The sequence below is a fragment of the Heterodontus francisci genome, unplaced genomic scaffold, assembly GCF_036365525.1.
Source record: "Heterodontus francisci isolate sHetFra1 unplaced genomic scaffold, sHetFra1.hap1 HAP1_SCAFFOLD_1660, whole genome shotgun sequence".
NCBI classification, from domain to species: domain Eukaryota; kingdom Metazoa; phylum Chordata; class Chondrichthyes; order Heterodontiformes; family Heterodontidae; genus Heterodontus; species Heterodontus francisci.
Window position 1 is genome coordinate 24,597 of NW_027140662.1, and position 26,966 is coordinate 51,562.

General features: G+C 46.4%; 1 protein-coding gene across 2 annotated transcripts; it reads left to right on the forward strand.

The window, feature by feature from the left end:
* The first annotated feature begins 5,352 nt into the window (after window positions 1–5,352).
* Window positions 5,353–26,712, forward strand: LOC137360459 (2-oxoglutarate dehydrogenase complex component E1-like). Of its 2 annotated transcripts, none has more exons than XM_068025884.1 (4): window positions 5,353–5,492; window positions 13,229–13,475; window positions 25,247–25,435; window positions 26,338–26,499. In XM_068025884.1, the coding sequence occupies exons 2-4, from the start codon at window positions 13,254–13,256 to the stop codon at window positions 26,482–26,484; spliced, it is 558 nt and encodes a 185-aa protein (XP_067881985.1). In that variant the 5' UTR covers window positions 5,353–5,492; window positions 13,229–13,253; the 3' UTR covers window positions 26,485–26,499. The 2 variants fall into 2 exon arrangements, with proteins under 2 accessions (XP_067881985.1, XP_067881984.1); XM_068025883.1 differs by lacking the exon at window positions 26,338–26,499 and adding an exon at window positions 26,542–26,712 and having other exon boundaries at window positions 5,354–5,492.
* Window positions 26,713–26,966: the final 254 nt, after the last annotated feature.

Here is a 26,966-nt window from a genome sequence, read left to right on the forward strand (position 1 = left end):
GGGCATGAGGCCAATTCGATGAGGAGCAAAAACCGTTGGTAATATCAGCTCACATAGGGACCAGGAGGGGAAAGTTGGGTGGTCTGCAGTTCAGTGGGAATAGGGTCGAGGGAGCTGGAGATGAGCTCAGAGAGGGCATGAGGGGAGAGAAAGTAGAGAACGAGGCAAGTTCAGGGCTAGGGCAGGGAAAGAGGTTTGGCCTGGTGGGCGAGGGAGGGATGCAGCAGAGGCAGCTCATTTGGATAGCTTGAATCTTCAGTGACAATTCCCAGCACTCAGTCTTGGGTCACGTAAGAAGAGTCATCACCTGGGCAGTGTATCAGATGGTCGCTGGTACTCGTACCCCAGTAACAGACTGTAACTTCAAAGGAAGAGGGAGTAAACCAAATAAAGGAACTGAATTGTAATGCCTTGTAATTCCAGTCAGCAATGAGGAATTACTGAACTCTCAGTGGTGATTATGCGTATTTGTTGAAGGATTTAAAACTGCAAACACTGCAGAAACAAACTACCTAGCATTCTAATTCAAGACATAGTGCTTAACCCACCCAGTGCTACTGGCACAGTACTAGGCAACCAGTAATAATTACAACAAGCAAAATCTTCTAAGAGGAAGACGCTGAGTCCGTACAAACGCGAAAGAAAGACTTCCATTTTATATAGCATTTCCCGCAACCGCAGGATGGCTCAAAGCACCTTACAGTCAATGAAGTACTTTCTGAAGCGTAGTCACTGTTGTTATATAGGAAACGGGGCAGCCAATTTGCCCACAGCGAGCTCCCACGGAACAATAGTGACCAAATAATCTCGTGTGATGTTAAGGGAGAACTTGAAAAAACGTGAAGATCAGAAATGAAGATCTAACACGGCGAGGCACTTTCAAGGCAAGACGGTATGTTGATCTTAGCCGGGAAGCTACAATTGGCTTGTGTCCTGGGTTAGAGAGAGGAGAGGAAATCAGGTTGGATTCACTAGTTGTGGACTAAATTGGCCTCAAATATGATTTCCCCATGATTGAATAGCTTAGCATCAATGTTCAAACATGAACAACAGCTAGTTGGAGACCCTTATTAGGTTTGAGCGGCACCGACCAAAATGTATCCCAGCATGAGTCAGTGCCTTGAGAAAAGGACGAGGTGAAAACTCACTCAAGGGGCATTTTTTGAACAAGGTTTTGTGTTTACAAAATTGATCATTATGTGTGTGTTAAGTGCGGTGTCTATAATTGAATTCATTCAAGAATTATGACCCCTAGTTTCTATTCTGAGGACAGAATGGAGCAAGAATGTCCTACCACCGTGTGAATCAGGTCATTCTCATCAATAAGTACATGAATGCACACTTTCCATCTGCTCTTCCTAATGTCTCGTGAGAACACTGCTGTGACTAAACCACATCGGGCTGTCGTGCAGGAACAGCTGTGGCACATATTTTCTTGCATAAAGGAAGTGATATTTCACAGCAGACTGGAAAATGTCAAATCATTTCAAGGAAACAGAGACAGCACTTGCGGGATAAAGTTGAACACGCTGATGCACCCTTCAGCCTTTTTGACTACCTTATCCACCTGCGTTGCCACTTTCAGTGATCTGTGGACCTGTACGCCCAGATCTCTCTGCCTGTCAATACTCTAAGGGTTCTGCCATTTACTGTATACCTCCCACCTTCATTAGACCTTCCAAAATGCATTACCTCACATTTGTCCGGATTAAACTCCATCTGCCATTTCTCCGCCCAAGTCTCCAACCGATCTATATCCTGCTGTATCCTCTGACAATCCTCATGACTGTCCACAACTCCACCAACCTTTGTGTCGTCAGCAAACTTACTAATCAGACCAGCTCCATTTTCCTCCAAATCATTTATATTTACTACAAAGAGCAAAGGTCCCAGCACTGATCCCTGCGGAACACCACTAGTCACATCCCTCCATTCAGAAAAGCACCCTTCCACTGCTACCCTCTGTCTTATGTGACCGAGCCAGTTCTGTATCCATCTTGCCAGCTCCCCTCTGATCCCATGTGACTTCACCTTCTGTATCAGTCTGCCACGAGGGACCTTGTTAAAGGCTTTACTGAAGTCCATATAGATAACATCCACTGCCCTTCCTTCATCAATCATCTTTGTCACTTCCTCAAAAAACTCAAATCAAATTAGTGAGACACGAACTCCCCTTCACAAAACCATGCTGCCTCTCGCTAATAAGTCCATTTGTTTCCAAATGGGAGTAAATCCTGTCCCGAAGAATCCTCTCTAATAATTTCCCTACCACTGACGTAAGGCTCACCGGCCTATAATTTCCTGGATTATCCTTGTTACCCTTCTTAAACAAAGGAACAACATTGGCTATTCTCCAGTCCTCTGGGACCTCACCTGTAGCCAATGAGGATGCAAAGATTTCTGTCAAGGCCCCAGCAATTTCTTCCCTTGCCTCCCTCAGTATTCTGGGGTAGATCCCATCAGGCCCTGGGGACTTATCTACCTTAATGCTTTGCAAGACACCCAACACCTCCTCCTTTTTGACAATGAGATGACTGAGACTATCTACACTCCCTTCCCTAGGGTCATCATCCACCAAGTCCTTCTCCTTGGTGAATACTGATGCAAAGTACTCATTTAGTACCTCTCCCATTTCCTCTGGCTCCACACATAGATTCCCTTCTCTGTCCTTGAATGGGCCAACCCTTTCCCTGGTTACCCTCTTGCTCTTTATATATGTATAAAAAGCCTTGGGATTTTCCTTAATCCTGTTTGCCAATGACTTCTCATAACCCCTTTTAGCCCTCCTGACTCCTTGCTTAAGTTCCTTCCTACTGTCTTTATATTCCTCAAGGGCTTCGTCTATTCCGAGCCTTCCAGCCCTTACGAATGCTTCCTTTTTCTTTCTGACAAGGCTCACAATATCCCGCGTTATCCAAGGTTCCCGAAACTTGCCAAACTTATCCTTCTTCCTCACAGGAACATGCTGGTCCTGGATTCTAATCAACTGACGTTTGAAAGACTCCCACATGTCAGATGTTGATTTACCCTCAAACAGCCGCCCCCAATCTAAATTCTTCAGTTCTTGCCTAATATTGTTATAATTAGCCTTCCCCCAATTTAGCACGTTCACCCGAGGACTACTCTTATCCTTATCCACAAATACCTTAAAACTTATGGAATTATGGTCACTGTTCCCGAAATGGTCCCTTACTGAGACTTCGACCACCTGGCCGGGCTCTTTCCCCAATACCAGGTCCAGTACGGCCCCATCCCTAGTTGGACTAGCTACGTATTGTTTCAAGAAGCCCATTTGGATGCTCCTTACAATTTCTGCCCCATCCAAGCCCCTAGTACCAGTCAATATAGGGGAAGGTAAAATCACCCACCACCACAATCCTGTTACCTTTACATCTTTCCAAAATCTGTCTACATATCTGCTCCTCTACCTCCCGCTGGCTGTTGGGAGGCCTGTAGTAAACCCCCAACATCGTGACTGCACCCTTCCTATTCCTGGGAGCTCCATCCATATTGCCTCGCTGCATGACCTCTCCGAGGTGTCCTCCCGCAGTACAGCTGTGATATTCTCCTTAACCAGTAATGCAACTCCCCCACCCCTTTTACATCCCCCTCTATCCCACCTGAAGCTTCTAAATCCTGGAGCATTTAGCTGCCAATCCTGTCCTTCCCTCAACCAAGTCTCTGTAATAGCAACATCATAGTTCCAAGTACTAATCCAAGCTCTAAGTTCATCTGCCTTACCTGTTATACTTCTTGCATTGAAACAAATGCACTTCAGACCACCAGTCCCACTGTTCTCCGCAACATCTCCCTGCCTGCTCTTCCTCTTAGTCTTACTGGCCTTATTTACTAGTTCCCCTTCATTTATTTCACTTGCTGTCCTACTGCTCTGGTTCCCACCCCCCTGCCACACTAGCACCGTGACTTATATTTACAACAGATAAATGCTACATCGCACGAGGTTACCAGAAAGCGTGGTCAAATCAACTGATCAATATTGTGGCATTAAAAATTAACTGATTTCAAAGGCCATTCTTTCACTCCATACCTCCTTTGCAGACCATCCAATCACACTCAAGGTAAAAGGCAACACCTCCCTTTCGTCCTTATCATTGGATACTATAGCTAAACAAAAAGGTGAGTCCAGAGGTCACTTTTGAATTCTCAGAGGGCTGGTTCATCAGAGTCATTGATAACATCTCGTATTAAACTATGCTTTCTGTTGTTGGCTAGGTTATGCCTATTAGAAAATAACAGATGGAAAAGCCCGGGTGATCCATCAAGACGGCCCCACACACTGTCTGTAGCATCACATTTAGGCACTTCCTAACACCAAGACCCTCCCCACCCCAGCCAGCAGACATATCATCTTGGACAGATATCATGGATGAGATATCATCTCATGTTCGCTCCACAATGCTGTAACTGACTCTATGACAATTTCATTCATTGTGACCTTAGGATCCCCCAAAATGAATGCTCCCTCTTATGGACTTGAAGAATGATTACAGCACAGGAGGCCATTGGTCCCATCGTGTCTGTGCCGGCTCTCTGCGAGAATAACTCACCGAGTCCCCACTCCCTTGCTGTTGTCCCTGTCAGCCCTGCACATTTTTTTTTCCTCCTCAGATAATTATCCAATTCTCTTTTGAAGGCCTCAGTTGAATCTGCCCCCACCACGCCCTTGGGCAGTGCATTCCAGATCCTCGCTGCGTCAAAAAAAAAAGGTTTCTCATGTCGCTGTTGCTTCTTTTGCCAACCCACCTGAAATTGGTGTCCTCTGACTCTGGATCCTTCTGCCAATGGGAACACTTTCCCCCCTATCTACTCTGTCCAGACCCCTCATGATTCGGAACAGCTCTATCGAATCTCTCAACCTTCTGTTCTCCAAAGCGGCCTCAGCTTCTCCGACCCACCCAGGTTAAGTCCTTCCTCAACTGCGGTGCCCAGAACTGGACACAATACTCCAGCTGAGGCTGAAGCAGTGTTTCATATTTTGTTGTTATTTCTTATTCTACCTGTTCTGGTGGTTCCTCCTGGTCCATTAAGCCTTTGCAATGAAAGGGTCACTGGCCTGAAACGTTAACTCTGCTTCTCTCTCCACAGATGCTGCCGGACCTGCTGAGTATTTCCAGCTCTTTATTTCAGATTGCCAGCACCTGCAGGACTTTGCTTTCCATTCATTCACTTACCTACCCAGGCCCGCTGTCCATGCTGAGTGAGCCCATTCACATTACCTGTCGCCTCTTCTACCTGAGCCACTGGGCTCCACGTGTCCACTGGGGTTGGCAGGCGGCCAGTGTGACACCGCCCACCGCGGGTGACGTCATGACGCACAGCGCGGCGCGGGCTACCCCCGCTCGCGCGCGCCGTTTCCCTGGCATTGGTCGCCAGCGCCGGCTGTGGGGAGGAATTAGCATCGTCGGCAGGGCCGGGCCAGGCCAGTTACTTCACCGTGGATTCAGACAAAGGAGAGGGAGACACTGGATTAGGTAAGGGTGGCTCTACCCTTGGGCACTTATCTCCAGAGTGCAATATTCCTCTTACGCTCGTTGAAGCCAAACGGGGAGAAACCGTGGAGCGGGTCGGTCGCTCGGTCGGCGAGCGGAAACACGTCACCTGAGTGGCAGGCGGCCCGCCCAACCGGCGTCCGCCCCAGCCCGCCGCTCACTTTGAGTGGCAGGCGGCTGGTCCAAGCGCGGCAGGCGGTCGTCCGCGCGCGGCCGGCCAAGAAGGCGGGGCTTCCGGCCGGGGCCGGAGCCAGGGTTTCTGGGCGAGCCGAGCGCGGCCTCGGCAAAGATGCTGCAAGGTCACCCGGCGGCCCGCCGACGGGACGGACGGCAGGGAAGCCGGCTCGTCTCCTGGTCGGGAGCTTGCGGGGTTGGACAGGCCGCAGCTGCCCGGTCCTCTGGCCGGCCCCACCCCGGCCAGCGGGATATCAGTTCACCGGCTGACTGGAGTGGCTGAGGACATTTGACCCTCCCCCCCCCCCCCACCTCTCCCCCCCACCTCTCCCCCCCCCACCTCCCCCCCCCCACCTCCCCCTCTCCCACCACCCCCTCTCCCACCACCTCCCCCCCCCCCCACCACCACCTCCCCCCGCCTCACGGGCCTGCTGGCTCGGCTGGTTTTTAAGGCCGGCTATGCTCCTGAGCCACCCAGGCCTGGTGCCCAGCGCCCTCCTGGCAATGGTAAAGGTGTCTGGGCTGGGCTTGTGTGTCTGAGTCTCATTCCTGCTGGTGACCCTGGTTCTGGGTGAGAACATGAGCCCAAGGTTTGGGGTGACCTGGTTGACCCTTACAGCCCAGGTAGCCGGTGGGGTGGGGGTACCAGCAGCCCTGGCAAAGCCTGCCTCTTACAAGCCATCTACACTTCAGGGGCAGGCAGGAAGAAATCAGAGGGGTGGCGGGGAGGGGGGGAACCCCACATCATTTCAAGGTGCTTTACTGATTTTTTTCCCCCAGGCATCGCCCGCATTAAAAAACCCTCCATTCCTTCACCGTGCCAGTGTTGCCGTGCAGCTGGTAGGTGCCAAGTCCAAACCCGAGGTGGAATTGTACCTTGCCTGTCGGTGCCATGCAGTTTCTTGAACTCTGCTTCACGTTGGCAATTTGCTGGAAGAACCCGACTTAAGATACCTTGCATGTGTGAAATGAATGATCGGAGTGAAACTGTATGTGTAGCAAACAGCAGGAGAGAGGGTTGTTTTTCTTTTCTTCCTTCCTTTGTGGCTTACTCAGTGCCTCTTCCTATCCTTCCTCTTCAGTTGGCTGCTACTAGTTTTTCAAATCTGTCATGCCCTGGAGGGGGAAATATTTGTCAAGGGTGCGCAGTTTCTTGACACCCAGTAATACCAAGGGATGATTTGTTCCGTGTAGTCAGTGCAAGGACAATTGTGCTGGGTGCGCCCTCAGTTGCTGCCTGGCGACCTGGATAGGAATCAAATTTCCCAACTTGACCCGATATTGCTGAAAGCCCCTGCTGTGACCGGTTATGTTCATAAAATGAAGGGAAGGCAGTAAATCTGCATTAGCAACGGCAGCTTTCTGAATGACCCTCCTTGTGTAAAAGGATCTCTCAAAGTATTTTGCTAAAGGGATGGGGATGTGATGGGGACGTGGTAAAACAGGCTTTAGTAACCAGGGAGAGCAGTTGCCATATGAAATGTTTTTTGGAAGAGAATTGCAGAAGGTACCGATAGAGTGGCTGAAAGATCAGCCTATGGTGGCAGATGGAAGAGATGGGATGGCCTGGAGCTGGATGGATCGAGGGTGTGAGCTGGGATGCTTGTCTGGGTAATTCTGCCAAAGAGCTGTGTAGAGATTTGAGCATGATTTTGAAATGAATTCATGAGGACCGGGAGAAGGTGAATCTGGATGAAGATTGTGAGGGCGTGTTGCTGAATGCTGGATTGGCTGAACTTTATGACCGTTTGTCTTGGAGAGCATTGAGAAATTGATCCCTGAGATAATGGGGTAGTTAAGGACGTGAGCAGGAGAGGAGGATGCCGTCTTTGTGACGCATAAGATGCGGGATGCAGACGTGGCCAGTGATTGCAGTGTAAATGGGGTGTGTCTGTAACCTGAGCAATTTTTATGCAATCCAGGGAACTCCACACCTGGAGGCAAAGGGCAATTTTAGGCCACTTTGTAAAGAGAGATGTATGCTTGTCTGTGATTAATGTGGCTGAGCAGATGAGGAGTTGTGCACCTATATAGGGGTGTGATTTCACTCAGTGATTAACTTCCACTTGTTTATAATGTCGTTAGGGGAGGTAGGGAGTCCAATGGCAGTTTGTGGGATGCACAAAATAAGTGGGTGTACCTTACCTTTTGGGCCTCCTTATCTCGAGAGACAATGGATACGCGCCTGGAGGTGGTCAGTGGTTTGTACCAGTGGGTGTACGCTGTCAGAATCACAAAGGTGAGATCATCTATGCTGGTGAATGATGCCGGCCATTGGGGTATCATTGATCTATGAAGTGTATCAGTATAAAAATATCAATTGAAATGATGAGTGGGGACACAAGTTACCAAGCTTTTGGGACAGTTGGAGAAACCCAGAAAAATCAATGTCGATCTTTGTAATCTGATGGCATGAGGCACGGTGACAGTGAGTAAAGAAAGTTGCAGATAATCTTAGTTGTGGATAATCTCCAGTCAGTGTGGGGAGGCCGGATCGTGCCACAGAAGTACATTGACATTATTTTGGATTGCTGGAACAGAACACTACTTCTAACAAAAGTAACCTGGCACTCCTAATGAATCTTCCTCTGTGCTCCATGGGCTGTTCCCGAGGGAAACATCAACTACTGCTGGAGGACCAATATCTCGGTGAAAGACGCTCTTTGGTCTGCCCGAAACTTGTTGGTCTTCCATTGCAGAGTTGCCCATGACCGGGTGTTGCAGACTGGCACGTTCCAAGGTCCAGGGCTACGTGCTGAGGGACGCACTAAAGCTTGGGGCGGCCAATATACAAACCCCTTGGGCTCTCCGATTCACGTGGAGGTATGTGGTAAATATCATGCTTTAAGTGCATGTTTTGAGGCACCTCAATGCTACAGGCTGTGTGGAAAGAACTTGAACCATATGGCACTTACTGCAATGACCATTTTGAAATGTTGTGGAATGCACTTATAGAAATTCAATGAATAAAGCATACATTTTGCTAATGCAGTAAAATAAGCATCAAACAATCAGAGCTGCAACGCTAAGCATTCAGAAATATGTTGCGGCAGCTCTTGACAGCTTAAAAGTTCGGGGCTGTTTTGCAAGTGAGCCGAGTGGTTTCATATGTATTGCAGTCGGATCCTTGCACCAGATATTTTCAGTCACGCTGTTGATCATGGGGCTGTAGTGGAAATGGGAATGAACTAGGGCACAAGATCTGTTGCCCATGAAGGAGTGCAGATTAGCTTAAGCAGATGCCTTGTGTTGGTCTTCCACGAGGCCTCTGACCGAATTCACTTGTTAAAATTCAGTGACGTGTTAAATGAGTGCACTGAAAACAACAAAGGCCCTGACAACATCCCGGCAGTAGTACTGAAGACTTGTGCTCCAGAATTAGCTGTGCCCCAAGCCAAGTTGTTCCAGTTTACAGCTGCAAAGTGGAAAATTGGCCACGAAACGCAGGGCAAATCCAATCCAGCCAATTGCAGTTTCATCAGTCTACGCTGAATCATCAGCGAAGTGAAGGAAGATGTCGTTGACAATGCTATCATGTGATGACCACTCTGCTCCAGACCTCCATTACAGCCTTGGTCCAAACGTGGACAAAAGAGCTGAATTCCAGAGATGAAATGGCAGCATCTGACCTAGTTTGGCAACAAGAAGTCATAATAAAATCGAAGCCAATGGGATTCGGCAGGGAAAACTCTCCACTGGCTGGAATCAGATCCGGCACAAAGGAACTTGTTTTGGTTGTTGGAGGCTGCTCTCTTCAGCCCCAGGATATTGCTGCAGGAATTCCTCAGGGAAGTGTCCTAGACTCGACCATCTTCAGCTGCTTCATAACTGACCTTGCCTCTGTCATAAAGTCAGAAGTGGGGATGTTTGATTTGTATAGTGTTCAGTACCATTAATAACTGCGATAATGAAGCAGTCTGTGCCCGCATGCAGCAAGACCTGGACAGCATTGAGGCTTGGGCTATTAAGTGGCAAGTAATAGTCATGCCATTTAAGTGCCAGGCCGTGACCATCTCCAACAAGAGAGTATCTGGCCACCTCCCCTTGGCTTTCGATGGCATTACTATCACTGAATTGCCCGCCATCAACATCCTGGGGGTTACCATTGACCAGACAGTTAACTGGACCAGCCATGTCAATACTGTGGCTGCAAGAGCAGCTCAGAGGCTGGGAGTTCTGTGGCGAGTAACTCACTTCCTGACTCCCCAAAGCCTGTCCACCATCTACAAGGTGCAAGTCAGGAGTGATGGAAAACTCCCTACTTACCTAAATGGATGCAGCTCCAACAACATTCAAGAAGCTCGACACCATCCGGGACAAAGCAGCCCGCTTGATTGGAACCCCATTCACCCCCTTAAGCATTCACTCCTTCCACCACCAGTGGACCACAGCTGCAAAGTGTACCATCTGCAAGGTACACTGCAATAACTCGCTAAGGCTCTTTCGATGGCATATCCCAAACCCCTGACCTCTGCCACCTAGAAGAACGAGGGCAGCAGATGCATGGGAACACCACCACCTGCAAGATCCCCCTCCAAGCCACACACCATCCTGACTTGGATTCGTATCACTGTTCCTTCATTGTCACTGGGTCAAAATCCTGGAACTCCCTCCCTAACAGCACTGTCGGTGTGTCTACACCACACAGACTGCAGCGGTTCAGGAAGGCAGCTCACCACCACCTTCTCCAGGGCAATTGGGGATGGGTGACGACCGCTGGCATTGTCAGTGATGCCCACATCCCATGAATGAATAAATAATCTTTCTGTAATGTGCAGTGGAACAAGCTTGTAGTGCAGAAAGAAACTTTTAAGTGGAAGAAAATGATGCGCCACAGCCTTTTGATAGCCCAGACTTTTATCATGGAATTAGTGCAGTTATCACAGAACTATGCATGGCAGCTCTATAGAAACTGATTCCTGTTTAGCTGCTGAAAAGGTTGTCTCGCAAGTCTTTCTGTGGAGTTTAAATGTCTGCTACCTGAGGGTCAGTGAGTGCAGTGAGCTGTTTATGGTAACTGAACTCGCTTTCTCCATTTTATCTTGCAGTGAGGTATGATTGAGTAACTGCTCAGTTGGGCTATCAGCAGGCTGTTCCCAGATCCATTCTGGGAAGGGAATCTTTTTTACCTGGCTATTTACACACCCATCCATTACCAGATAAAGGACTACTGGAGTATTTCCTCCTGTAAGAGTGCACCTTCTGACTTTAACAATGTGTGTAGTGGTGTGTACCATTTGACTGAAACATGCACATCCCTATTAATATTTATCTTAAAACCACACACATACGTATTGTTCAGAGGTGCCTTTCAATCTCGTGGCATCAATTAAACTCATTGCAATTGACCTTTTGGCGTCAACCTCTGGACTTTTAAAGTGCGATTCCTTTGCTACCTTTGAAATCTACACGAGTTTGGAAAAAGTGCCTGCGATTTTGACCACCTCGTCCTGCATTGTGACTTGCAGCGTTCACTCAGGATGTTGGTGATTTTTTTTTTGAATAGCATTAATTTGAATTTCATCTGAATCTTGTGTGAAATGGCTTCCACATCTATATATACACACACATTTAGTGCATGCATATGTTGGAGCTTTGAATCCATTAGAAAAGAGCATTGAACCATACACGTCCTGGTATTGAAGCGAGCACTCGTGTTTCAGTATGGCGATAACATAGTGACTACAACAGCAAAAACTACTGCCGACTGTGGGGAAAAATTCAATTGAATCCTGAGGTTGAGCGTCTTTCTGACCTGTTGTTCCCTGTATTTGTGCACGTTGTGCTGTGCCGTTGAGTAGTGAGCTGTGGGCTCGCTCCTTTTTAGTTCTCATTTTATTAGGTGGATCTTAGTTTTTCGGGGCAGCTCCTGACTCAATTAATCACCTTGTCAGCAATGCCCTGTGATCTCATCTGCTGAGACAGGGAGTAAATGATTCAAGAATTTAATCACCAATTTTCTTGTCATCTCCCTGAAGGGAGGAAGAAGTTCCCTGTTTGCTTTTCTAGTATATTGGTTGTAGTTCTATTAGAGAATACATAATAAACTGGAGGATATTGAGAGGGGTAGAAGAAGTGAGAGACCTTTGGAGTGCATGTCCACAGGTCCCTGAAGGTGGCAGGGCAGGGAGATAGAGTGGTGAAGAAGGCATATGGAATGCATTCCTTTATTGGCCGAGGTATAGAATACAAAATGCTGGAACTGTATAAAAGGCTGGTTAGGCCACAGCTGGAGTATTGCGCACAGGACATAATTGCTCTGGAGAGAGTACAGAGGAGATTTACAAGAATGTTGCCAGGGCTTGAAAGATTGGAAAGGCTAGGGTTGTTTTCCTTGGAACAGGGCTGGCTGAAGGCTGACTTAATTGAGGTATACAAAATTATGAGGGGTCGCGATATAATAGACAGATCTGTTTCCCCTAGCGGAGAGGTCAATTACCAGGGGGCACAGATTTAAGATGATTGGTAGAAGGATTAGAGGGGACATGAGGAAAAACATTTTCACCCAGAGGGTGGTGGGTGTCTAGAATTTGGTGCCCGGATCGATGGTGGAGGCAGGAACCCACAACTCATTAAAAAGGTACCTGGACATGCACCTGAAGTGCTATAACCTGCAAGGCGCTGATGGTGGGATTAGATTGGGCGGCTAGTTTTTTCACCTGGCACAAACATGATGGGCTGAATGGCCTCCTTCAATGCCGTAACTTTTCTATAGATCCTCGAGTTAAAAATGCTCAATATCAAAAAAAGGTGCAGAAATTAAAATAGTTGAAAATTGTTCTTTTGGGCGACCTTCAGTGCTGTAAGATATTTTTTTTTTTCCCCCTCACTTGCTGGCTTCTGCCAGAGTAAATGCTGCTCCAGTTTTCTCTCACTGGCTGTGTGACAGGAAAAATATGAACTTCTGCAGTTAGCTGTACTAGCACAGTTTCCAAAAAAAAAAAGCTCGTTTAGAAAGCACCGTGATGTAGCGGCTGTATTACTCGTTCTTGACTACTGTGTATGCGTTATATCATATGGTCAAACGGTCACATCTCTGTTCTACAAATACTGTAATGGTGCAGGCCTTGTGAAAGGGGATCAGTGGAAATTATCCAATTGACTGACTTGTGGCCAAAGCCACAGTTTGTTTGGCAAATTTTGAGAGTTTCTTCCAGAGTGTGCTGTGTTTGAGAGACTTGGGCCTGGAGAAATCCCCTCTGCTGCACTCACTGAACCAGATAAGTCTAAACATTGTGGCTTCAGCCCAGTGCAGCTGGATATATACTGCCAACGTCATTATCCCAGTTCAGCTGACTTAGGACTTTCCTGGCTTGTGTGGCTCCAAACCTTTAAACTGATTGCTCCTTGCCATCATCCCATCTGCTAAAAGCAGTTGCTGTTATCCAGCAGTTACAATATGAAGAGATTGACTCTTCAGGAAAAGATCATGTGAATATTGGGTACTTAATGTGCTGGGGGTTTTTTTTTTTTTGCTTTTTTAAATGCAATTGCTCTTTTTTTGCTACATACTAATTTTTCTCTCTTTGTGTTTTGATTTCCAGTGGCGGTGAGCTCAGGAGCTGAAAAATGCATCGTTTAAGGACTTGTGCTGCTAAGTTGAGGCCTTTGACTGCCTTTCAGACTGTTAGAAATTTATCACACAGCGGGCCAGCAGTGTTTAGGACGTTTCAACAAGGCCGTTTCTACACTGCGCCAGTAGCTGCTGAGCCCTTTCTGAGTGGGACTAGTTCGAACTATGTTGAGGAAATGTACTTTGCTTGGCTTGAAAACCCACAAAGTGTTCATAAGGTAAGCACCAGTGGAGGAGCTTGTGTTCTGCTACATTGGCAATCTTCAGTAACGGCTTTCACTGTCAGGTAAGTGCTGGGAGATTTGCAGCAGCTTCAGAGGCACGGACAACTTTGGCACTTCGCTGTTTTACAAGACGATGTTTCGAGGACTACAGTGCTTTGAAGAGAACAGACCGCTCTGCGACAGTGACTACGCCACTGGTGGAATAAAGGCAGCATCTCGCCCAAGATGGTGTTAAATGACTGTATTCTGTAATTCGCCCATTATTTTACTCCGAGCTGTGCAGCGAAACTGCCATCCTTGTGTTGTCATTGTTCTGGTGGCTACCTTTTTACCAAACCAAGGTGGGGAAGGACCAGGGCAATGCAAGATTTGGCATAGATGAAATTAATTGTTTAATGTCTGCCTATTGTTACGACCAAGGTGGGAGCAGCGCGCTGTCAATTCAGTCCCGTCACTCCACAGGTCGCAGCATATTATTAAGCTTTCACACTCAATTGGAAAACTGCCAAATTAAACACTCTAGTAACTCCAGAATGAAACAGACCAAACCAGGTATCTTTAGTCAACAACAAATTAACTATTTATTAACACTAAATCTTAAATGCTATTAAGATAAACCTATGTCGAAAGACCTTATAACTCCTTATTTTAATATAGCTTCCCCCCCCCACCCATTCTCTCGCACACTCAAAAATAACAGTAGTTAACTGGTTTTAAAAGTGGTGATTTTAAAATGAGCTGCTTCTTAATAAATAAATAAATAAATAAGGCTTTGTGGATTACGTTCCTGGAGGATGAGGTATTCTAATGTGGAAATAGTCAAAGGCCACTTGAAGTCTTCAAGTGGATTTGATGCAGTAGTCGATTCTTAATAGGCACTTAACTCTTTGGCTGCAGTAGGCATCAACAGTTCCTTCAGTAATACAAACGGTTTCTTGAAAATAGAACCCTTTTCTTTCTTTAGGGAATTAACTTGGCTTGTAGCTCCTTGTAGAATTTCTGCTAAGAGAGAATAAACAGCTCCTTCCTCTTCAGTCTGCCTCACCAATTAGGAAAGCAAAGACCATGGAAAAAATAAGGTCAAGTCAAGGAAAGCACAGATGTTTCATCCAAAGAGGAAGAGCACGAGGATAACTAAGGAAAGAGTAGGGCCTGTTGAGAGACTAAAGAGGGAACCTGTGTGTGGAGGCAGAAGAGCTGGGCATGGTTCTTAATGAATACTTTGCATCTGTCTTCACAAAAGAGGGGACGATGCAGACGTTGTCATTGAGGAAGATTGTGAAATAGTGGATGGGATAAACATAAAAAATGTGCAGCAGTGAAGGTGGCCATTTGGCCCTTTGTGTTTGTGCCAGCCAAAAAGGAACTATCCGGCCTAACCCCACATTCCAGCACTTGGTACGAGCCCTGCAGGTTACGGCACCTCAAGTGCATATCCCAAGTATGTTTTAAAATGCGATGAGGATCTCTGCCTCCACCACCCTTTCAGGCAGCGAGTTCCAGACCCCCACCACCCTCTTGGTGAAAAGTTTTCCTCAACTCCCCTCTCGTCAGCTTGCCAATTTGCTTTAAATCTATGCCCCCTGGTTATTGACCTCTCTGCTAAGGGAAATAGGTCCTTCCTGTCCACTCTATTTAGGCTTCTCATAATTTCATACACCTCAATAAAATCTCCCGCCGCCTCTGATCCAAAGAAACCAACCCCAGCCTATCCAATCTTTTCCCCCAGAGCTGACAATATCCTTAAAAATCTCCTCTGTACGATCACATCCTTCCTATATAATGTGGAGACCAGAACTCTGTGCAGTATCTCAGCTGTGTTTTTTACAGCTCTAACATAACCTCCCTGCTGTTGTATTCTGTGCCTGACCCCTTCTTTGGCCTCCTTATCTCGAGAGACAATGGGTAAGCGCCTGGAGGTGGTCAGTGGTGTGTGGAGCAGCGCCTGGAGTGGCTATAAAGGCCAATTCTAGAGTGACAGGCTCTTCCACAGGTGCTGCAGAAAAACTTGTTTGTCGGGGCTGTTACACAATTGGCTCTCCCCTTGCGCCTCTGTCTTTTTTCCTGCCAACTGTTAAGTCTCCTCGACTCGCCACACTTTAGCCCCGCCTTTACGGCTGCCCGCCAGCTCTGGCGAACGCTGGCAACTGACTCCCACGACTTGTGATCAATGTCACAGGACTTCATGTCGCGTTCGCGCCTCCTCCTCCTCCCGACAAAATGAGTCGCTTTATGCTCCTCTGTATTAAATTTCACCTTTCATGTATCTGTCCATTTCATCAGTCTGTCTGTGCCCTCCAGAAGTCTTGTTACTATGTTCCTTTCTGTTGTTACGTTTCTGAGTTTGGTGCCATTTGCAAACTTTTGAAATGATGTCCTGTCCGCCCAAGTCCAGTCATTATCTCCAAGCAGTGGTCCCAACACTGGAGCCCTGGGGGACAGCAGTGCGCACTTCCCTCCAGTCTGGAAAAATAACTCCTTCATCACTACTCTGCTTTCTGTCCCGTGGCCAATTTTGTGTACGCACTATCACTGCCCTTTTAATCCCATGGGTTTCAGTTTTGCTAACAAGTCCATTTTGTGATTTGTGGAATGCACTTTGATAGTCCATATACACACCAACTTCACAACCTTCATCTTGCCCCTTTGTTAATTTATCGAAAAACTTAGGTCATTTGCCTTTCACAAATCCATGCTAGCTTTAACTTCACGACCCTGGTGGGATTTGAACTGATGTTCTCCACTAGTTCAGTAAGCTGAACACTGCACCAGTCTACCCATATATAAATACAAGTTCTATGCTAGTTTGATCCCTGAGGGAGGCACAGGTTCGGCCTTAACCATACTAAAATTATTCTTAAAGCACAACTAATTGTCGAGGAAGAACCATACAAAAATATTTCTAATGCCATGCCACCCAAATAGAGTAATGTCTGACAACGCCCTTTAAAGAGAGAGACAAGTTACAAGTTCACGATTTTCTACAATGTGGAATGGAATTTTGGTTTGCGTACACTAAGATCCCACAAACAACAATGCGGTTGTGATCAGATATCTGTTTTAGTGATTTTAGTTGAGGCATAGGAGGAAATTCTCCTAGTGACCAGGATAATGATGTTCCTTTAATGCCACCAGTGATCTGATTACTTGGCTTCTTGTTTGTGGGATTTTGCTGTGTTCAAATTAGTGACGTTTGCCAACATAACTGCCATTATGGTCAAGTAATCTGTTGGTTGTGCCGTTCTGTGTGGTGTCTTTGAGGGGAGGAAAACCCACATGAAGGCAATATGAAAGTGCTGAAGGAAGCATGGGCACTAGCAAGGACCAGTTGGGCCGAATAGCCTGTTTCTGTGCTGCACATTCGAAGTAATACTTCAATGCTGAAACTTTTACATAACATTAGTTGTAATGTTGGCATTACTAATCTGAATGTCCCATGGGTGTGAAATGGACAGCCTTCCTCAATTTTGCTTGCCCCAACCATATCCCCTCCACAAAAAATGTGGAGGGTTGTCCATTTCACACCCTTTAACATCTTTACACTGATCCTGACGTTAAGAGTGCCGAATGTGCGAAGGATCAAATTCTAGGTGTTTGCTTAACATGCCCTTGGTTTTTCCTTGTCTTGGAGAGCTGGTGACGAGGAGCTACCGTGTCTTGAGTAAATGTTTTCTGCACAGCCCAGTTTGGTTTCTGTTTTAAAATCGGAGATTGGTTACAGCACAGAAGGAGGACATTTGGTCTGTCATGTCATGTCATGTCCAGCTCTCTGAGAGCTCCTCAGCTTGTCCCAATCCCCTACCTTTTGTTCATAGCCTCACGATTTTTTTTTTCCTCTTCAAATAGTCACCGAATTCCCTTTTGAAAGCCACGATTGAATCTGCCTCCACCACACTCTCCGAACCTAACCACTCACTGCATAGAAGGAGGCCATTCAGCCCATCGAGTCCATGTTGGCTCTCCGCGGACGATCTAGTCAGTCGTAATCTAGTACACCTCTGTCAAATCTCCTCTCAATCTCCTTTGCTGCAGGGAGAGCAACCTTTCTGGTACATCTCCTCTGCACCCTCTCAAGGACCCTCACACCCTTCTTAAAGCACTTTTGTACTCTATGCCTCTGTTTATAAAGCCCAGAATCCCATATGCCTTATTAACCAATTTCTCAACCTGCCCTGCCGCCTTCAATGATTTGTGCACGTATATCCCCAAGTCCCTCCGCCTCTGCACCTTCTTTCGAATCGTATTCTTTAGTTTACATTGCCTCTCCACCTTCTTGCCAAAATATATCACCTCACGCTTCTCTGCATTCAATTTCATCTGCCGCGTGTCCGTCTAGTCCCTGTTGAAGTCTATCGCTATCCTCCTGACGATTCACAATACTTCCAAGTTTAATGTCATCTGCAAATTTTGAAAATTATGCCCTGCAAACCTGGATCGTTAATATAGACCAAGAAAAGCACTGGTCCTAATACTGACCCCTGGGGAAGACCCCATTGTATACCTTCTTCCAGTCCGACAAACAACTGTTCACCACTGCTCTTTGTTTCCTGTCATTCGGCAATCTTCGTATCCTTGCTGCCACTGTCCATTTTACTCCATGGGCTCTAACTTTGCTGTCAAGCCTGTTGTGTGGCACTTTTTATCAGATGCCTTTTTGGAAGTCCAACCATCCCTGTTCCCTCAATCAAATTAGTTAAATGCTAACACATCAATGTTGGTTTACCTGAATTAATCCGCACTTGTCTAAGTGACTGTTAATTTTGTCCCCGATTATCATTTCTTAATGCTTCCCCACCATTGAAGTTAAACTGACTGGCTTGTAGTTGCTGGGCTTATCCTTACACCCCCTTTTTTTTTGAACAATTAGTTGATCTTCCCAACCTCGACTGCCCCACCTTCCTATTCCACATCTACATGCTACCCCTTAGTGACACCATCCGAAGGTTCCACATGACCACATCCAGCTCTGCATCACCACCACCACCACCCCTCTCTCTCTCAATCCCTCCGCTCCCTCTGTGCTAGCCTGCTTACCCAGCATCCAGTCCTGAATGAGTCACAGCTTCCTCCAATTAAGCCTTAGGGATAACAAAACCATTGTCTTCAGCCCCTGCCTTTATACCTTCCGCAGTTCAGTTTTTGTCTGTGCCTTGGGTCATTTGCCTGTGTTAACATGCAGTTGTAGAAGAGCCACTTATTGAGTGGAGACCTGTTGTGCAATAATCACAGCTTGTGTTTTATCTCTGTGGGCATCAGGTCTCAGGGTAGCTTTTGTTCCATAGTTGGTTTTTAATGAGTAAATTAAAATCCCGTTGGGATATTTATTTTCAGAACCATTGCGAAGGTCATTGAGCAGCGTTTTATTGTATGATAAGTTATTGTAAAATAATTATCTGAGGACTGTGACTAGGAGATTGGCAATTGTTTTTATGGGCAATTTGCAGTTGGGCTGGAAATGCAACGTGCTCTTCTTAAATATATTTCACCAGCACAATGAGACAAATGAAAGTTACAGATGAGGCTGCAATAAAAAGCCAATTAACTTGGACAACACATCGGCAGTTCATTGGCATTGCATCACGAGTCCCCCCCCCCGGCTCTGGATCATTTTTATATATTAACACTTCCTCCTCTGCTGCATCACCGGCTCTCTGTGTAACGTGAATAATTTTCACGGGTTGAAAAACCTCCTACCCGCTGCTCTGTACTGTTGCCTCTCTCTGCTTCTGATTGGTTCACTTTCTGCTGTATTGACTTTTTCCCTCCACGCCTGTGTCTCAGCTGCATAAATTAGAAGGGCTGAAAAATAGCTTCAGGGCCAGGGCACAGATGTGAAGGAGCTGCAGGGAACCGTGTTTGCAGATGGGTCCCGTTTGTCCCCAACAGCTTGCTTGGTTACCCTTTTTCAAATAGGAAAACACATTGCAAGACCGATAGCTTGTGCTCGTCAAGGTGCGAGACACTGGGCCATTTTCCACTGCACTCCTGGGTCAGCGATCCCACAAGCTCAAATACAGAGTGAATTCCCTCGACACTGTTCCATCAAGCATTCTCTGGGCATGCTGTAATCTTGGCAGTTGTATCTCAGTGGGTTTGCCCATGCTCGGTTCTTGTGCGTCTCTATAGTCAGAGCATCTCCAGCGATGCCAACGCCTCTGGCCCACATTCGCAAACCTTGTTCCCTTTCAGCGGATTCCACCTTCCTCCCAGTCAGTTGCTTGGGCTTAATCAGACTGTTTGCAGCCTCGTCGTCACCCTCGAGCTTTGGTTCTGATCCCATCGCCATCTCCCACTTCCATCCCTACTAGCCCCATCTACTGCTGAAACAGTCATTCATACCTTTGTCACCTGAGGACTGAGCGATTTCCAGAGATGAGAAAGAGATCTAAAATCTCTCACGTACACCAGAATATTTCAGCAATACTGTTATGTCTCCTTTTTTGTCTCTTAACTGGAAGAGTGGGAGCAAGAGGAATAGAGTCCTCCGTACATTGGCCATCTGGTTGATTTGCCTCCATGCTCTGTAACTTGCACAGAGAAAGTGGCTTGCAATCTGAAATAAAAGTAGGAAATGAGTTTTACGGCAGTATTTATCTTGGTCAATTTTTTTTTTTCTGATCCAGCGTCCACACTCATCAACAACTCACTGCTTTCAACTGTTAAATAAAATAGTGGGAGTTGTAACTTTTCGTTTCATGGGATGTGGGCATCGCTGGCTGGGCCACCATTTGTTGCCCATCCCTAACTGCCCTTGAGAAGGTGGTGGTGAGCTGCCTTTTTGAACCGCTGCAGTCCATGTGGGGTAGGTACACCCACAGTGCTGTTGGGGAGGGAGTTCCAGGATTTTGACTCGGCGACAGTGAAGGAACGGCGATATAGTTCCAAGTCAGGATGGTGTGCGACTTGGAGGGGAACTTGCAGGTAGCGGTGATCCCACACATCTGTTGTCCTCGTTCTTCTAGGTGGAAGAGGTCGCAGGTTTGGAAAGTACTGTCTAAGGAGCCTTGGTGCATTGCTGCAGTGCATCTTGTAGATGGTACACACTGCTGCCACTGTGCGTCAGTGGTGGAGGGAGTGAATGTTGAAGGTGGAGGGGATAGTCGATCAAACGGGCTGCTTTGTCCTGGATGGTGTCAAGCTTCCTGAGTGTTGGAGCTGTACTCATCCAGGCAAGTGGAGATATTCCATCACACTCCTGACTGTACCTTGTAGATGATGGATAGGCTTTGGGGAGTCGGGAGGTGGGTTATGCACTGCAGAACTGCCAGCCTCTGACCTGCTCTTGTAGCCACATTATTTATGTGGCTGGTCCAGTTCAGTTACTGGTTAATGGTGACCACTCTTTTGTTTGGATCAAGGCTTTAATGAGGTCAGGAGCTGAGCCGCCCAGGCGGAACCCAAACTGAGCATCAAAGCAGGTTATTGCTGAGCAAGTGCTGCTTGATAGCACTGTTGCTGGCTCCTTCACTTTGCTTATGATCGAGACTCGGCTGGGGCGGTAATTGGCCGAATTTAATTTGTCCTGCTTTCTGTACACAAGATGTACCTGGGCAAGTTTCCACCTTACCGGGTAGATGCCAGTGTTGTGGCTGTACTGGAACAAATTAGCTGGGGGCATGGCTAGTTCTGCAGCACAAGTCTTCAATACTACACCTGGGATGTTGTCAGGGCCCATAGCCTTTGCAGTATCCAGTGTCTTCAGCCGTTTCTTGATATCTTGTGGAATGAATCGAATTGGCTGAAGGCTAGTATCTGTGATGCTGGATACTTCAGGAGGAGGCCGAGATGGATCATTTACTCGGCATTTCTGGCCGAAGATTGTTGCAGCTCCTTCAGCCTCATCTTTTGCACTGACGTGCTGGTTCCACCATTCAGCTTGGGAATATTTGTGGAACCTCCTCCAGTTAATCATTTAATTCTCCGCTACCGTTCATGGCTGGATGTGGCAGGACTCGTAGAGCTTTGATATGATTAGTTGGCTTTGGGATTGCTTAACTCCGTCTATCATGTTGCTTCTGCTGTTTGAAATGTGTTTTAGCTTCATTTGATGCCTCATTTTTTAGGCTGCTCCTGGCATGCTCTCTTTGTTGAACCAGGGTCGATCAATTGGCTAGATGGTCGAGTGAGGGATATACCAGGTCATGAGGTTACAGATTGTGGTGGAATACAATTCTGCTGGTCCACAGCGCCTCATGGATGCCCAGTTTTGAGCTGCCAGATCTGTTCTGAATTGTTCCCATTTGGCACAGTAGTAGTGCCACACGTCACGATGGAGGGTAACCTCGGAGTGAAGATGGGAACTTTGTTTTCACAAGGTTTGTGCGGTGATCACTCCTACTAATACTGTCATGGACAGATGCATCTGCAACAGGTAGATTGGTGAGGACAAGGTCTAGTAGGGTTTCCCTCTTCTCTTCTGGAAGATTAAAACTGAGTTGGCCGCCGGCTACTTTGAAGCGACTGGGGAGGGAGGGGGGCCGTCTTTACCGCAAAAAGATTTGTACTGATGAAGTCGGTCAGGCAAAGCCCCTCGGGGGAGGGGCCCTGCTTACAACTTCTCTCTCCTTCCATTCACCTCCACCATTGCTGGTGCTGTTAGTTCAAGATGCTGACTCTCACTTCTGTGTTGGAGTTTGGTATCGAAATAAGAATGAAGTTCTGTTTCTGAAATGGAGGACGTGGGCCTTGAGTTTTAGTCCCAGTCCGAGCAAGCTCACATTCAAGGAGCCTATAGTGAGCTCTGCCCTTGTTGCTCCTGGTTTACTTATCGATGGCATAGAGCAGGCCTTGGCAGCAAATGCGCACAATGTAAATTTAGGACTTGATGAATGCTCCTTTTATATAAAGTGCAATACAGCAAGATGAATTGCAAAACAGGAAAACTTGTAAACACACAATAATGAACACCAGATTTGGATACATTTTTAATGCGACCAATTAGCTTGAAAACAACAAAACCGAAGAGCAATGTTGTAGAAATTCCAAGTTCAATCCTAAGGGCGATTACCGTAGAGGTATAAGTAAAGAAACATAATACGGCCATTAATGCTGCAAATTAAGAGAATATGAGGGCAGCTCCTTGAATTTTGGTTTGACTTGCACTGGAACTAGAGAGGTACCTAAACTCACGTGCAATTTGTGCACAATTGCTGTCCAATGAACCTTGGAAACCTTCCATGTTATACAGACTTTGGAATATTGGGATAAGCAGCCTGCATTTTCTTTTGAATAAAAGTCTAAGGAACAAGTTGGTCCTTAAAGTAATGAAATCCATGCAAAAAAAAAAATCTTGTTTTATCCTACTTAGTGGTGTAGAAAATTGCTAAAACAAAAAGCATTCAGCTGCTAAGGATAATGGTGTATTGTATTATGGAATTGTAATGTTTGGAGAGCAGGCCAAGGAACTGTCAAACGCGGATTGATTTACTGTCCTATCTACTCAATTATGTTCAGCATGCATGGGATAAGCGAATAAGACTTTCTTTTGCAAAGAGATCAGGATAACAACAAAATCAGACAATATTCTCGAAGTGTTTGGGTGCTTCCTTGACTTCAGAAAGTCAACCGGGGGCTGCCCCACTGGGGCTGCAGTAATGACCAGGAAACATTTGGGCGTGCAAATTCAAAGCCGCTGTACCCCTCTCTGTTTGGACACATTGCTTTCCAGAGGCACTTGCTGTGAACGATCTAGGATCAGGTCTTCAGTGTGTTCTGAACACAGCGGTAACACTTGTTAATTTTATTGAATCCAGAGCAACAAATTCCGAGTGTTTTGCTGCACTTTGTGAAGAAGTGGGTGCAGAGCACAACTCCGTGGTTGTGCATAGAAGTGAGATATATATGTGTGCTTTCTTAGCTGATGAGAAGCCTGAGCTTGTCAAGATGCCGAATATGTGGCTGGCTAAACTAGTTTACCTCCGAGACGTCAATGCAATTGAATAAAACTATGCAGGTTGGGAGAACTCAATTTTTTTCTCACTCTGGGCAACAACAAAAAAAACACTTTTGAAAGGAAAGTGCTAAACTGGAAAGTTCTTGTTTGTGGGGTAGACTGCGGAGCTTTTACATTCTTTCATTTGGGGCTGGTGGGGGGGGGGGGAAACAGAAAATTGACTTTGACATATCAAACCACAGCTGGTAATCTATCTTTCTGGTCTACGTGACAAATTTAATCCTACCTTTTTCTCAAAACTCACATTGCAACACTCTGCTACACACCTGGTGAGCTACAGACCCCTTTAGAGCGAATATTTGAAGCTAAACTGTTGCCCTCAGTCCCATTAAGACTGTTCGAACTCATTGGCATTTTATCAGACAACTGTCTGCAGTCCAAGTTCAGTGAAAAACCACTGGGGACATTTTGGTGTGGATGCTGCCACGAATACAGCACTGCTTTTTCTGTAAATGTTGTTCTCATTCAGTGCAACCTAGTTATGTGCAGCTGGATTTTCAGCAATGACGATGAAAGCCAAGCACTGAGACACAATGAACATTGACCATGACATGCAGGTATGCTCGTCAAAGATACTTCCGCATAGTAGTTTGGTAGTACAGAGCTTCGTTATTGCTTGAAAACAGAGACATTTTGTCAAAGCTTTTCGTCTTGCACTCATCAGGACAATTCGCAAGAATACCAATGTAAGGGGAAAGCCAGACTTATTTGAAATTTAAACCAGGCAGCTTGACTCTTGTTAAGGCGTTGCCCTGAGGAATGAACCAGCGAATGGCTGTCTCTTATTTTGTTTAGCTTGGCAGTTAACTGTCAGTCGCCACAAACTGGTACATTCTCCATGGCAATGTCTCTACCAGAGTCCGCTTGCCAACCAATCGGAACTCTTTTCACACAGTATAAATTTGTTGCTTTCCCTTAGGTTGGTATTCTTGCGAATTGTCCTGATGAGTGCAAGACGAAAAGCTTCGACAGAATGTCTCTGTTTTCAGCAATACTTCCACATCTTGATTCGAATTATTGCTCAGTGCCAGCAGCAGATTTCACATCAAGTAAAACAAAAATGATAACATTAGTTATAATTAAGCGTATATATTTTATAAGGCAAAAAATACTTGTGTTGTGGGGGGGGGGGGGGGAGTTTTTATAACACAGGAGGGGACCTCAGAAGCAAAAAGGTTGCCCTATGGGACACTCTGGGATTTGTGCTTAACTGATGCTTTTGAAAGATGTTACATGTTACGTCATTAGACTGTTGCTGTTCAAATTAAAACTCTCAAATTTATTTACATACAAGATCATTAAACAGAAACAAAAATGCTGAATATTCTTAAGCAGCCAGAGCCCAGTTGAGTGTCAGTGGCCAATATAGTGCAGAGCTCAGCCATTACTGGAGTACCTGGGGTAAGAACTGTATTTTTACTTGTAAAAATGTTATATCCAGTGACTAACAGCCCAATAATCTGCCAAACTTTAAGTAACATAGACGTTAGTGACTCCTGATGTGATGTTTATTATATGGGCAAGCAATTTTTCTCCAGCTCTCTGTTAGGTTCGCACTAGATGTGCAAAGGGCTGGAGATAGCCTCCTCCTTTGAGGCTGCATGTTGTACCTGTTGCTTCATTATGAAGGCTAGGCTATGGAACTTGTATATATTGGGCCTAAGCCCACATTCCACCAAACAGTGATACCTGGCGGGAGATCATATTTCTGGTTGTTTAAGTAGATATTTTTCTTTGTTCTGTTTAAAACTGTGTCTAAATCTCAATTTTCTTTTGAGTTTTGGAACTACAATATTTCTATTGTTGTCTGCAGTCATGGGATGTATTTTTTCGAAATGCCAGTGCAGGGGCACCACCGGGCACTGCTTACCAAAGCCCTCCGCCACTGGGTGCCAGTCTGGCTTCTTTATCTAACGCCCATTCCATGGTCGTCGCGCAGCCGAATGTGGACAAGTTAGTGGAGGATCATCTGGCAGTACAGTCACTCATCAGAGCATACCAGGTAAGTAGCTGAACAGGAATCAAAGGGAGAGACCCCCATGTTGTCAGATTGTAAATTACGCCTTGGCAGACCAGCTGTATGGGCGCATGGGCAGCCAGTCTCTTTCCCCTCCCCCCCCCCCCCCCCCCCGATGTGTCAATCTCCCAACTGTTGGGACTGTAGGGATCTTGAAGAGCTTGGTTTTGCATTCGCCTGACGTCCGCACATACAGCAGGATTCATTAAATAATGAGGACGGTTGGGCTGACCTTTTTTTTTTCCCCTAATCCCTAGCCCAGGAATATCAAGCCTACTTGTATAGCCTGAAATGTGGCCTCAACACGGCAAAGATAGGGGATTGACCTAATCTTTGTGTCCTGTTTCACATCGGGTGTAGCCCGGCCCATATTCACAGTTGCTGAGTGGAAGTGGAAGGAGAGGGAGAAGAGAGCAAAGACGTAGGGGAGTCCTTACTGCACTGTTATCCTGAAACCTCCTGCTGTTGGTGGCCAAGGCATGAAGCCTGAAAGGAGCTGTGTAAGGTTAGAAGAAACTGGAGAGGGAAGGCTCATAACCTTTTAAGCGTGTCGCTGGGAAGTAAATGCTGTTGGTATAAGAGGCGAAAGTAGAAACTGTTCCTCTCTGTAGTGGGATAGCTGAATGATGCTCGTTGCTCGGGTGAGGTTGTGTAGAGTGGCTGGTGTCTATGGAGCAGTAAGCTAGCCTGATTCCGCACCTTCAGAGGAGAATGGGAGAGCAAGTCTCAGATATTTCTCCCTGGAAACCTGTGGGAGTGATTTTCGATCAATCTGAGTTAAGAGATCCGCATATTAGATCTGTCATACTGTATAAGAGCCTATTGAGCAGCTCTCTGATTTTTGCCTGCACGACTAAAGCATGAATGTTCTTGTTCCTTATTCACAGGTCAGGGGTCATCACGTCTCAAAACTTGATCCACTTGGCATTAATGTAGTAGATTTTGATGAGTCGCGTAGTGCTTTACCTGTTGGTCCCTCCTGCCTCGGTGAGATGAATTTTAAAGCTAATTCTCAGTATTTAAGAAAATGTTAAACTGTTCTTTTTCCTCCTCCTCCTCTTCCGCCACCCCCCTTCTTTTTCCCCCTCTAGATACGAGGGCATCACGTTGCGCAGCTGGACCCTCTAGGAATTCTGGATGCGGACTTGGAGACGTCCGTACCAGCTAACCTAGTCGCTTCCTCAGACGGACTTGGTGAGGGTTCTGGAATGGGTGATGCCCCTTTTGTTTTGAACTCCGCTGATTAGTTTTTTTTTTTTTGCAAGCTAGAGTTTTGGCTTTTAGTGTGGAGCTGTGAAGGAATGCATGCACTGCTGAACACCTGCTGCACCCATTCTGTATGCTGGCTCGGATACCAAAACGCTGACTGACCTTTTGTCGCCTGTAACCTGAATGATGCCAGTGCTCGAGTGGGGCTGTCTAACACTGCGCTGTAGTTCCGACCTATTATCTCTGTCTCCCGTCAGCTCGGTTTAGGCACAAAAATCCATATTGTCCATCCCCGATGGGAATTTAA

Excerpts from the sequence above, each read along its gene's own strand:
- LOC137360459 (XM_068025883.1), top strand. The coding sequence starts at position 13,254 with ATGCATCGTTTAAGGACTTGTGCTGCTAAGTTGAGGCCTTTGACTGCC. Across the intron at positions 13,476-25,246 it reads ACCCACAAAGTGTTCATAAG|TCATGGGATGTATTTTTTCG; the intron begins GTAAGCACCAGT and ends TGTTGTCTGCAG. Across the intron at positions 25,436-26,541 it reads CACTCATCAGAGCATACCAG|ATACGAGGGCATCACGTTGC; the intron begins GTAAGTAGCTGA and ends TTCCCCCTCTAG.